Here is a 13,249-nt window from a genome sequence, read left to right on the forward strand (position 1 = left end):
TATGTACATATATATATATATATATATATATATATATATATATATATATATATATATATATATATATATATATATATATATAAATGTTGTACAAAAACATGTCTGTCACATGCTGAACATTTAGCCTCTAGTTAGAATTTAACTATAATAGCAGTTTTGATTGAATATAACTTTTTGTTGTCACGGTTCTATTCTGAGCTTGAGGTACAGTGTGGAGCTTCACATTATATTCCTGTGTGGGCTTTGGGTTTTCTCTGGGTTCTCCAGTTTCCTCACACTTCTTAATAAATAGTCAGCTGGTCAAAAGGCTCCATTAAATTGCCCCTATGTGTGCGTGTGTGTTTCATGGCTACACTTTGGAGCCACAGTGACTCCGCACTCCCGGATTTGGATTTGCCGGCTTGTTGCTCAGCCTTATTAAAGATGCAGCGAGTCTGAAATCTCAGAGGAGGACAGAAGAGGAAGAGAGGTGTGCATAAACGTGTTTACAAGAACCACTGAACAATTTAATGCGTGTTTCTTTCTTTAATGTGTTTACCAAAAGGAAAATTCCACCCTGCTGTGATAACGTGTTGGTTGCTGCTGTATTTTTGATTATTTCTGTGAGAAGTTCAAGGATGTTCGATGTTCTGATTCACAGCGGGACGTTGCCTACGCAAGTACAAATGGCGTTTACTGGGAGAAAAAATTTAAATTTAATTTATGTAGTTTTTGTGGACATTGTCTCAAAGCCACTTTACAGAATTGAACAGAATACAAATCTACATTTTAACATCATAAATGAATCCCTATCAGTTTTAATTTCCATTTGTGACAGAGCAGCTTACAGTTACATCATGTATACAAATGAGCAGTTGAGAGTTAGGGCCTTGCTTAAGGGCCCCAAGTAGCAGTACAATAGAGCTGGAATTTGAACTCCCAACCTTCTAAACAGAAATCCAATGTTTTAACCACTGGGCTTCCACTTGCCTAAGTGTATCCCTAATGAGCGAGAAAGTGGTGACAGTGGAAAGGAAAACCCCCTTGAGATATTATAAGGAAGAAACCGTGAGAAAATGGGAACCCATTCTCATCTGTGTGACACTGAATGTTCGCTCATTATAGATCCATCATTGTTGAGGTTATCAAATGTTCAGAGATGGACATTTCAATGCAAAAACTGTTCATGGCAACTGTAGTCCTAATTGTTGCCATTACAGTCTAAATTCATCGTCATAGTTCTTAAATGTAACCCCTTCGCAGTAACTTCATAGAACTTTCACGTATAACCGTCATCAGCTGCACCGAGTGGTGTCTAATTTAAAGAACTCAATCTGGAGGTAGAGAGTCGAGATGGATCAGGCAGGTTTGGAAAAAGAAAAGGAAAGGTTTACTGGTACCTTTGATGCATGTGTATAAAAAGAAAGCTGATCAAAAGCTAATCGAACAGCCAAAAGAATGAAAGCACTAAAAAATTGCTTTCTTCAGCTGAACTGAGGAGCCTCATTGCCAACACTACCAGCACGTCATCTGTGTAACGCCTTGAAAAACATCAATAAAATAAGTATAAACTAAAAACGTTGACCCCGAATTTGAACATACATGGTATTTGACATCGCAGGTTCGAAATTAATATTATTATACGAGTTGTCACAGTTCTCAGTGTTAAAATCAGTGTGTTGTACGGAAGAGAAATAGGAAAAGTTTTAGGCATTTTATAATCAAATAACTTCCAGAAAAATGAATCAAAACATTGTCCCTGGAGCTAATCCTCATTAATAGTCAGTGTGCCACTGCACAGGTGTATTATGGGAGAGCCCAAAGGGCCTGAACAGCAGGATTGAACTACAGTTAGATTAACATAAGTAATAAGGGGCTTATCTGGCAAAAAACAGGTGGTTCCAGCATCTTTCTACTGTTTGAGGAAAAAAGACCTTTAATACCTCTCATTAATAAAAAACACCCAAGCGTATTTAATTGTAGAAGAAATTTCCATCGAGAACAATGATTCATTTTCATGTAAATTTGGGCTCAGAGACTCCACATGCCCATAATACTTCCAGCAATGCGATTAGCATCTGTAAATGATAAAAAGTACCACAGAAGCTGCTGATTTTTCATGAGCGGAGAAGAAAACCCCTCAGTATCTACTAAGGAACAAAAGTGAGTTTTGTTTGCATGGCAATTTAAGGTAAAAAAAAATAAAATAAAAAGTGGAAAGAAAGAGGAGGACAGACTTGTAACAGGGTTTAAGATTTTGAGAGAGGATAAGCCAGGCGTAACGAACAGACCCGAGGGTGCTTTCACAAACGTACTTCTTTTAGCCTAAGCTGTACGAGGAAAACGTTCTGCCCTGTGTTATTGATGGTTATCTACCCAGACTCTTGTGTTTTCTGTTCACAGTCTGGCCTATGGCACTCTCAAATAAATTACAGTGATTCAATGAAAGCAGTGCTCTTCTGTGCACACTCTTAAGGTTCATTAAAGGGTAGCCAGTGCTGGAACCGCATTATTTGTTAGCTGAGTGGACATCTCTGGAGAAGGAGGCACGTCTGGGCCTTTAGGAAGCGTAAGATGGTCTAAACCCATCATTTTCTGAGCTGAGCGAAATCCCAAGCAAGGTGGTAAACTGCATGCATATATATATATATATATATATATATATATATATATATATATATATATATATATATATATATATATATATATATATATATATATATATAATCTGATAAAAGAAGGCTATTAACGAAATCGAAATGACTTCCTTTTTATCCTAACTAATAGCATAAGCCAGATATGCAGCTACATCTTTTTTTGATAAAAGTTTAAAGCCCACTGCTGAATCACACCTGAAAATGTAACCGACACCAAACATGTGTTGGACTGCAGGTAATTTGCATTTTGGCTTTTGAAGTAATGATTTAGCTCGTAATCAGGTTTAAAGAAAACTAAATAATATAAACAATAAATAATATCAATTTATAAAATTATATACATTTATAGAATTCATATAATAAAATTATAATTTCTAAAATCTAAATATGCATACTTAAACATTAATAATATGATTCTAATAATCAAACAGAATAAAAACATTGAGTTTTCATATACCTTGCACAATGACAAAGTGAAATCTAGTGTAATCTAATATAAAACGATATAATATACATTTATAAAAAATATTATTGTTATAAATATATAGAAATGAAGAAAATAGCTAAATCACTGCACTGTGGTTTTATATCCAGATTTTATGATGGATGCGAGATGGAATCATTTTGATAAATGAGACTCTGCACTTTTAAAAGACCACTTTTTACACTCAACATGTTTATACTGAATTTTGAATGTGTTTTGTGCAAATGTAATGGTTTGTGCATTTAAAAAAAACATTATTTGTTAACACTTCTGCCGCTCCGATGTCACATTGCTAGTGCAATTGCCATGGCATTTCATTGAACACAAACATTAATTGTATTCAGGGAATTACAAGATACCACCGCACCTCTAACACAGAATAAATGCCACTGCACTACTGACAGCAAAGGGGTCAAACAGTATTCTGGGTTATGTAGGAAAAGAAAAAAGTAAAGCCAAAGTAAAAAAAAAAGTTACTGATTTTCATTTTAAGTTTGTTCTTAGATCACGTTTGTTGCAAAAATGGACTTTACTTTTCATGTAAAAAAAAAGCACTTGACTGAAACAGGATACAATTTGAGGTCAAATGTATTGGGGCACTGGCTTTTTTTTTTCCAGCCATATGTGATTGTTTCCAAACTGCTGGAAGCACACAATTGTACAAGATGTTTTTGAATGCGGTGGCATCAAAGTTTTACTTTTAATTGAACTAAAAAACCCGAACCTGTTCCAGCATGACAATGTCCATGTGCCAAAGCCAGCTACATGAAGATATGCTTTATATGTGTTGGAATGGCCTCCTTTAGAGCTCTGACCTCAACTCTACTGAACACCTTTAAGATGAATTCAAATGCTGACTTGACCCCAGGCCTCCTCAGTACTTTACTAACGCCCCTGCGGCTGAATTAGCACAAATCTCCATAAGCACACTCGAAACCAACTGGCATAGATGGCGGTGCGGCAGTAGCTCGCAGCGGCCGCTCCGGACCCAAAATGGTGCCACTTTCACTTTGTAGCACGCCTTGTGCAACATATGGACATCGGAGCAACCGGTGTCCCTGTGTACTACCGCGGAACACTTGAGGAACTCAGAAACAAGCTCAACAACACAATAAATGATGATCTGTGTCAGATGCTATGCGACCTTCGAGAACCAGGCCTCCAGACCCTGGCGTCGGCTTGGTTACTCAGACCACATCTCTGTTAAGCTGATCCCAGCATACAGACCACTCAGCAGGCGTTTAAGACCAACTCGAAAGCAGGCGAGAACCTGGCCAGCAGTATCCATGTCTGCTCTCCAGGACTGCTTTGAATGCACAGACTGGGACATGTTCAGGGAAGCTGCAATCAATGGCAATTTCATCAACTTAGAGAAGTACACGTCAACAGTGACCAGCTACATCGGCAAGTGCATTGATGACGTGACCATCTTCAAGACCATCACCAAACGCTCCAACCAGAAGCCGTGGATGACATATTAAAACTTTGCGAACACGGACTAAATGTGGAATTGGATATTTAAAAAGCAATATAAATCCTTTGCTTAGGTGTCTAAAAACCTTTGCCCATACAGTGTGTGATCTATAACAAGCTAAAATACTGGAAGAGGAAAAATTAATGGACAGAAGAAAAGAGGGGAAAAAGAAAAGTAAAAGCAGCACATTATTGAAGGAGAGAGGAGCATGGATTATACAAAAGTGGTGAGGGCGTGCTAAACAATTCGATCGGACTCGTGCTGCATCAGTACGACCGGGCTACAGTGGAAACCTGTCATGTCATGGCCTTTATTTTATAATGCGTTACGGGAGCTGTTTGCTTTAATCACTGAAGCCTCGGTGCCTGGGGTCAACGGCAGCAGTGCGACGGGAAACACAATTACTGCGAAAGCTTCAAATGCACCACTCGGGCAATTCTTTTTTTTTTTTTTTTTGCAGAAGACTACCTGCAAAAAGCCAACATGGTTCAAGTTGACGTGAACATGTAGATTTATTTAAGTGTAACCTTTAATACAGAGAGACGACAGAGAGCGAGAGAGAGAGAGAGAGAGAGAGAGAGAGAGAGAGAGAGAAAGAGAGAGAGAAACAGACAGAGAAAGAAGCGGGGGAGGGGGGAGGGAGGAGTGAGAGAGAGAGAGTAAGAAACACACTGAAAATGTCTTTTTAAATAGTTTTAAAGGTTTATTTAAACCGCTTTATATAATAAGCATCTTCTCTAATGGCACTCACGCTCTGTTCTATCATGCTCTGTTGTCATGCTGCAGAATTACTGCACGAACCGAGTGTTAGCTCAGATAGTGGGCTGTGATTATTACCCACTGAAACACTATCAAAGTCAGTGAAGGCTTTCACATCACTTTTTCATTAATCGATTTCAAATGATTTTTTTTTTCCCCCTTTCTCCAAGGCGGCACCAGGAACGAGACACGACTCTAATGAAACCATTAGCTTTAAAAAAAAACAGAGAGAATAATCTTATAACACACAGACAGACAGACAGACAGACAGACAGACAGACACGCACACACACACACACACACACAGAGGGGAGATTAAAGCATGTGGGTGGATGTGGTGTGTTGCTATCGACACCAACAAAAAAATGGATGGAGAGCTAGAATTATGGTATATAGTCTGAATGCAGGAACTAGAGAGAGAATAGCGAAAGCCATTATATCTCCAAAAACAGCTTTAACTAATAAGCAATCTATTAACGTTCACCTTTTGAATGGCTGCTTCGCCACTTAACCAAAAAAAGGAAAGGAGGAACAAACCAATTTCGATGCTGCTAAAAGCATAACAACATTGTGCTGATCTGATTAGTATTGATTAGAATGAGAATACACATCAAGTTCATCGAGTAAAGGAGGTTGCAACTTATTAAACCAGGACTAGAATACTGCTGCTTTTTCCACAGTAAAGTCTCTGCAGATCAGTGAAGCCAGAGGTGGACCTCAATCATATCCCCCCGTATTCCCTTCAAGCCTCTAGCATGACTTTTACCTCCATTTCTTTAAGATATGAGCAAGACCTGCCTCAAGACTCTTCTCTGTCCTGGGAAATAAAAACTCTAACAGTGCTTCAGCTTCTTTGACCCTGACCTAGCATGAGGATGGTTTTTTATTTTTATTTTTATTTTTTTATATAAATGTTACATCATGCTTGGTAGGGAAAAAAAATCTCTTAACCCTAATAATCCTTCAGTAACCAATTCAGTACCTATTATGTGGGATTCATTTACTAGTGTAAAGTGCAGTGTAGGTCACAAGATCTACTGAAGGTTCTACATTTCACAACTTTTTAGTGGGTTTTTTTGTACATACTGAGTAATTCATACTATTGAATAGTATGACACATCTAAGCATTAAGACCTCTACCAGGGTAAAAATCTATATTTAGTATCATTCAGCACTGGTTTACATGATTACTCATACTTCAGGTCTATATTCAAATAATATTTTAGGACGTTCTTATTTAATTTCGGTATTACAGAAGTGAAATACAGGTAGTCCCCAAGTTACAATGGTTCGAATTATGATGACGATAGCAATATGACAGTATTGTTACATGGATTCAAATTTAAATTAAGCAAATGCAGCAGCATATATGCAGTACGAGATGTTGGGAGGTGACCAGGATGTACGCATCGTCCGCCTTGTGAGATGCCTTACTCTTTCTGTTGTTTTTTTGTTTTGCTGTTTGTGTTAATTCAAAAACAAAATTGAGCTCTTGTCTCTCTCCTTTTTTATCGGCATCACCTGTACACTGAAACAGAGCGCGTCTGGCTCTGCCCTCCACTCATGAATCAGAGATCATCCACGCCCCCACTGCCACATACATTACAGTAGTGTAAATGGCTCCATTTTGCTAAATTATGTACTGTAATCTGTTAAATTTACAAATTACAGTATACTACTGAATACTGATCACCGTTCTTTAAGACTCCTGATTCGGCCAGGCCATGTTTCGATATTTTAAATTTCTGATGGGGTCATCAGAACACATCTCTATCGTAAAAAAAAAAATGTACACCTTACACTTGTATCCATAACTTCTTTTGTTATAAATCTCGTTTCAGCTAACATCTACATTAAAACAGTCTCCTGGTCATTTAATTTTATATATATATATATATATTTATAGCCTGTTTTTAACACAGATTTCAACAGTCGAACAGTTTACATTTTAAAAACAATAAAATGCCTGCTTGATGATTTTATAAAATAAAATAGAATAACCTAAAACAAGCAAACAAACAACACCTTTTTATTATATTGATTAAACTGAGTAATCAAATAAATTTATTAAATTGATTAAATAAAACTAAATCAACGGAAAAATGTAATCAAATTATATTTGTTAGATTCCATTTGGTTAATACAGATGTGTACGTAAATGTGTGTTTAATATAAAATATTATAAAAATATAATCTAAACAGTTCTTTTAGTATATTTTAACAAATGTCTTGATTTCTTCCATCCTTCACTCCCTTGATATGTGGAATTGTCAGGATTTTCTCCTTGAAGCTGGACATAAAACGCTAAAGAAGCCATTGTGCTTGCGTTAGCCGCTAGCAACTTCCTGTTTAGCAGCTAATGCTAGCATATGAGTTCTTTAGCATTTTAATGCATGCGCAAAACAAATCTTATTTCCGGTACGGAGCGAGTAGCCACAGTGACACTGCGCTAACTGTAGTTCCTTTTTTATACCCCTGGCATTGTTGTGTATGTTTTCAAGATTAATTAGAATAGTGAAAATAATATGCAAACAAAGTGATTATATATATATATATATATATATATATATATATATATATATATATATATATATATATATATATATATATATATATATATACATACATTCATATACATACATACATATACACACACACACACACACACACACACACACACACACACACCTCACATTTCAGCAACCATTTTTGTACATCTTCTCAAAGCAAAATACTATAAACTTGGAGGAATTGTTAAGATGTTAATCCTACCTTACTGTAACATATGTTAATTTAGGAATAAAGACTCTCACCTTTAAAATAACTTTCTTAATTTCAAAAAGTATAATTTCTTATTTTATAATTTTTCTTCCACCCCTACTGTCTGTTAAATCGGTTTGGCTCTAAAGCATACAATTCTCACATCGTAGAAACTGCCTCACACTGTCTTAGATACAGACTGGCTTGAGCCGACGACAGTCGCTGCCTTTCGAAGAATTCAATCTGAGTGAACATTGTGCAATCAATGCAAAAGTCACAGATATTCAGCAGAATTGGACAAAAGCGATAGAAGATGCATTAAAGGGTGAAATCTGAGAATAAACCACTAATTGGGGATTCAGGACACAAGAGACCGGTCAGAGAGAGAGAAGAAGAATAAGCACATGGGAGCTGTTGCCTAGCAAAGGGTCAGACATGGGAGATGTGGTCAAAAAATGTGTGCGTGCTAATGATCCAGCATGCAAAGATAGCAAAGTGCATGCTCATCAGTCAATACCGATTAGTCTTGAAAAAGAGAGAGAGAGAGAGAGAGAGAGAGAGAGAGAGAGAGAGAGAGAGAGAGAGACACAGAAGAACCTTCAGACACATAATAAATATCCAGCCACGAGAAGAGGCTCTGCTTAACCAGGAGCACTTTTTTATGTTACAGTTTTTGACATTAGAATTTACTCTTTCCTCATCCCTACTTTAGCGTTAGTGTTTGTGAGTCCTGTCACTACTCAGAATATTAAAAAAATTCAGCACAATAAATAAATAAATAAATAAATAAATAAATAAATAAATAAATAAATAGAAATGTTATTGGAGATTGTTGCTCAGACAGAAGGCAAAACATATCATCATATATATTGTCCTCATGATGTACACACAGTTACACCACCATATATACAATGTAGCACTCAATGTTTTGTCTAAGAACAGTCCTGTCAGGTTTTGTATCCCCCATTTCCTCATTGGTCTACAGCCAAATCCCACCCATTCTTCCACTCTCCTATTGTACAATGAAGAAAAAATGTATCCTAGACTTTAAACCAATCAAGTGCATCTTTACAAACTGCTGCTCATACTGCATCACGAGGCATTGGAACACATTCAAAGGAGAGTGCTGTCTGCCCTCTTCCAGAAATCTGAGCCTACAGATTTCCATGATTGGCCAGGAGTACCTTGATTGACAGGGGAGAAAAAAACTGAGCAACTTTTCTCCCTTGGCACCCAGACATATCCACTCATTCCTTTTTTTTTTGTTTGGACAAGTCAGAATATTTATTAAGTTGCTGCTGGGTGGTCAAAAGATGCTGTATTGATTGAACACAAAAATATGGCTGCTCAGGATAAATTATGTATCAGGATTATGATATAAAAGTGCAAGTTGAAAGTAAAAATAAAAAATGTAACCCATATATCATCTCAAAGACTGGTATTGGGCAAAAACATAAAATAGCCAGCATCAAAATATGTACTTTTAGGCTTCTGTTTTTTTTATTTATTTTTTTTGGGTCTGAAAAGAAGCTCCAGCACTAAAGCAATGAATTATTGGTCATATCTGGCCTTTTTCATTGGAAGGCATATATCACAAGGTAGTTTTACAGAAAGGACTTAGGGAGGACACAGACAAAAACACGACATCTTATTGTTTGGATGAATTGTGCATTGGATTAAATCTTTTTTTTTCTTTCTATCTGCTGGTTTCATGCCCCTGCTGTAGTCACCTGACTCCTGAATGATGAAATCTGACCACTTTTTCCCCCCGGTTTTTATCCGACTCTGCTCTGATTTTCACTTTACGATGCCATGGAGCAGAGTGCACTTTTAAAGTCATGCTCTTCTCAAACAATATGTATGGAAGGCAGGGAAGAAAGAGAGGGAGAGAGAGAAAGAGTGAGAGAGAGAGAAAATGAAGAGAAAGGAAAGGTTGTTGGATGCTCTGGGTGTCTGGCGGACAGACGTGCTCTTTGAAGTGTTAAACAGGCTTGAATAATTTAGTGTGGGCTAAGTATAGCTTTTAAACATCCATTTCCATCCTTGAAGCAGCCTCCCTGCAGGAAGCACAGGCCACATCACTCTGTCAATGCCTCATTTACTTTCTCTCTTGTCTTCAGCCTTTTCTCTCTTTCCTATCCAGGTCTTCTGCATTCGTGCCGCGTTTTCTTCACTTCTGCCTACCTGGTTTTGTTTGCTCTGTCTGTCTATGCATGTCCCTCTCCTGTCAAAGCTGGTGGATATCTGCATGAATATGTGAGTGCATTCTCTAGCATGGCACGGTTGTGCTTGCTCAATGATGACGTACGTACCCGTGTTTGTCCTCCTGAATATAGAGCCTGAGGAGTTGGATGGGGATGCTGAAGGACAAAGTGCACTCAGCCATCTGCTCCCTCACCAGCATCCACTTGTTGTCTGTGGTCTGAAACCTGTACACTTTACACACCGGGTTCTTAAACACTGCAACACACAAACAGAGCAGGTTTAGACCTTTTTATGGATGTTTTTAAGGTGGATTTTGTGATGATGTGGATCTTTTATCTGATATTCTGAACACTGTGTGCTGCGAACGCGCAACCCGGTTCATTTGCTTAACGCGAACATGTTAAAACTTGCTAAGAATTCGAACAATGAACAAAAGACGCGCGGGTTTCTGTGCAAACATGACGCTCAATGTGCTGCAGGAACATTTTTTATTGTTATTGCATGTTTTTAGCACATGCTCCAAATCAGCCTGCTCAATAACACAAATTTAGTCCAGCTTTGCCATGTTTTCTCAGTTTTGAGACTAAATTTGTTGAATATAATTCACAGAATAAATATGTGATAAGCTATTATAAGCTACGCTATTTTAGCTATTTACACAAAAAAAACATGCAGCGTCACTATTCAAATTTGTTCTTAAATCTCAATACATTTTGGGATACATGCTGCATATTGCGCTTTGTATATTTATGTATTCATCCAACCAAGATCTATAATAAACCCCAGTCTCCTGCACATTCAATTTAAAGTTTTTGGATATTTTAATGGATATATCCAGTCATATTTCTCTGAAATCTTTGAGTTTTTTCAGTTCTGACTGGACAGGAGGTGGCGATTTTCATTTCTGCACCAAATCTGGCTCACACCATCTTGACACCGTTTGCACACAGCGATTGTTTTTATCGTAGCAACTAATTCACAGGGTGTTGTATTATGAAATTGACTTTATTGAGGTTTATTTAGAATTTTAAGGACGTCTTGGTACTTTCTAAAAAAAATTTTTATAAAATAAAAAAATTAATAATGCAAATCAATAAATATTGATCATAGAACAAAGATTTTGCTTCTATCTAGAAATTAATGATGAAAAGTAAACAAAAATATCTGCTAAATTATTATTGTAATCTAAAAAAAATCCTATATACAATATCCATTGTATGGTCAAAAGTATTAAGACACACTGCTTAATTAATGAATCCAGGGGTTTCAGTCAAATCCATTTCCACAGGTGTATAAAATCAAGCACCTAGCCATGCAGCTTGCATTTACACATTGACAAAAGGATTCTGAAAAGTGAATTCAGGCATGGTGGTGTGATTGGACGCCACCTTTGTAAGTGGTATTATTGGAAAGTGGAAGGGTTTAGGAACAGCAGAAACTCGACATGTCAAGTGTTAGAACAAGGTCACAGTGCCGAGTTGTGCATAAAAGAAGCCGACGCGCTGCTGATTTCATATCAAAAATCAGCTCCAGACTTCCACCGCTGTTAATATCGGCACAAACACTGTGCAGCAGGAGCTTCATGGAACGAGTTTCCATGGCCGAGCAGCTGCAAACAAGCTGAACATCACCAAGTACAATGCCAAGTTTTGGATGGAGTGGCGTAAAGCATGCCGTCACTAGACTTTGAAGTATTCCACATCTTCTGTGGATGGATGACACACTTCTCTGTTTGGCAGCCTGATGGATGAGTCAGGGTTTGGCAAATGACAGGAGAATGCTACCTGCCTGTCTGTGTTGTGTTAGCTGTAAAATTCGGTGGAAGGCGGCGTAACAGTACGGGGCTGTTTTTTTCAGGGGCTGTGCAAGGAACACAAAAGAATGTAGTCCCAGAAGAGTGGAAGCTTGATGGCTGCAAATGCCATTTTAATGTCTGTGTATTTAGAATGTAATATTGCAGTCCCTATTAATGGAAGGGCCAAGTGTCCCAATACTTTTTGTCCATACACAGTAGTGTACTCAATATAGATTAAAGCTTACGGACACCTGACCACAGGCTTTATAAATGTTTTTTTTTTATTCCCCCTTTATAATTTCCAATTCCACATTTATTCCCAATTTGCTGTTATAATAACCTCCACTCTTCTGGGAAGATATTCCAATAGATTTTGGAGTGTTCTTGTGGACATTTGTTCTCATCCATGTATTTGAGGTGAGGAGGTCTGGGTGTAAAATCAGGGTTCCAATTTATTCCTAAAGGTGCTCACTATGGTTGAGATCAGAGTTTTATAGCAGGCCACTCGAGATCTTTCACTCTATCCCATGTAAACCATATCTTCATAGAGCTGGCTTTGTCCAAAGACATGCTATACAGTTGTGTGTTTAACATTGTGGTAACAGTTTGGTAATGAAGCACAAATAGCTGAGAAAAAAACATTTGTCTATATTGTATATTTACTTGTCAAGAGGTAAAACTGTCCACCGCAGCAAAATGGAGAGTTTTTGCACTTTCCAGTTTTTCAGAAAAAGCTGCTTTTACTTATTACCTGCGAACTCGGACGTCAAATCGAAAGCAACTAGTGAACCTTGTTAAGGATGAAGTTAAACTTAAATTGAGATAATACCCTTTTTGGGACGCAAGTTTAGAATGTAAATGTTTGCAATGTGATTCTATAAAATTAAAAAAACATTAAGGAAAGTACAGATTTGACATTATTACTATACTGCAGGACTGGAAATGTGGTGCTGAATTTGAATAATCACATTGCATATAAATTCCTTGACGGTCGTCATTGCGCGAACTACACAAGTCGTAGTTTACACAATCCATTAGTTGTAAACACTAGATGATTCCCTTGAAGCATGATATGCAGTGGTGCTGAAAGCCTGAGAAAAACAGGCAGATGAATGGACAGAGCGATGACCACCGTC

General features: G+C 37.4%; 1 protein-coding gene across 31 annotated transcripts in view; it reads right to left on the bottom strand.

The window, feature by feature from the left end:
- inpp4b (inositol polyphosphate-4-phosphatase type II B) overlaps positions 1-13,249 on the bottom strand; it is a 765,675-nt gene that overhangs the window by 599,549 nt on the left and 152,877 nt on the right. For all 31 annotated transcript variants that reach the window (XR_014533081.1, XR_014533082.1, XR_014533083.1 and 28 more), the window contains one exon: positions 10,426-10,573. Coding sequence is in view for 26 of the 31 variants with exons in the window: in XM_083538648.1 (XP_083394774.1) it covers positions 10,426-10,573 (148 nt within the window). In the remaining 5 variants the exon portion in view is untranslated. The remainder of the gene's footprint in view (positions 1-10,425; positions 10,574-13,249) is intronic.

The sequence above is a fragment of the Silurus aristotelis genome, assembly GCF_946808225.1.
Source record: "Silurus aristotelis genome assembly, chromosome: 4".
Taxonomy (NCBI): Eukaryota; Metazoa; Chordata; class Actinopteri; order Siluriformes; family Siluridae; genus Silurus; species Silurus aristotelis.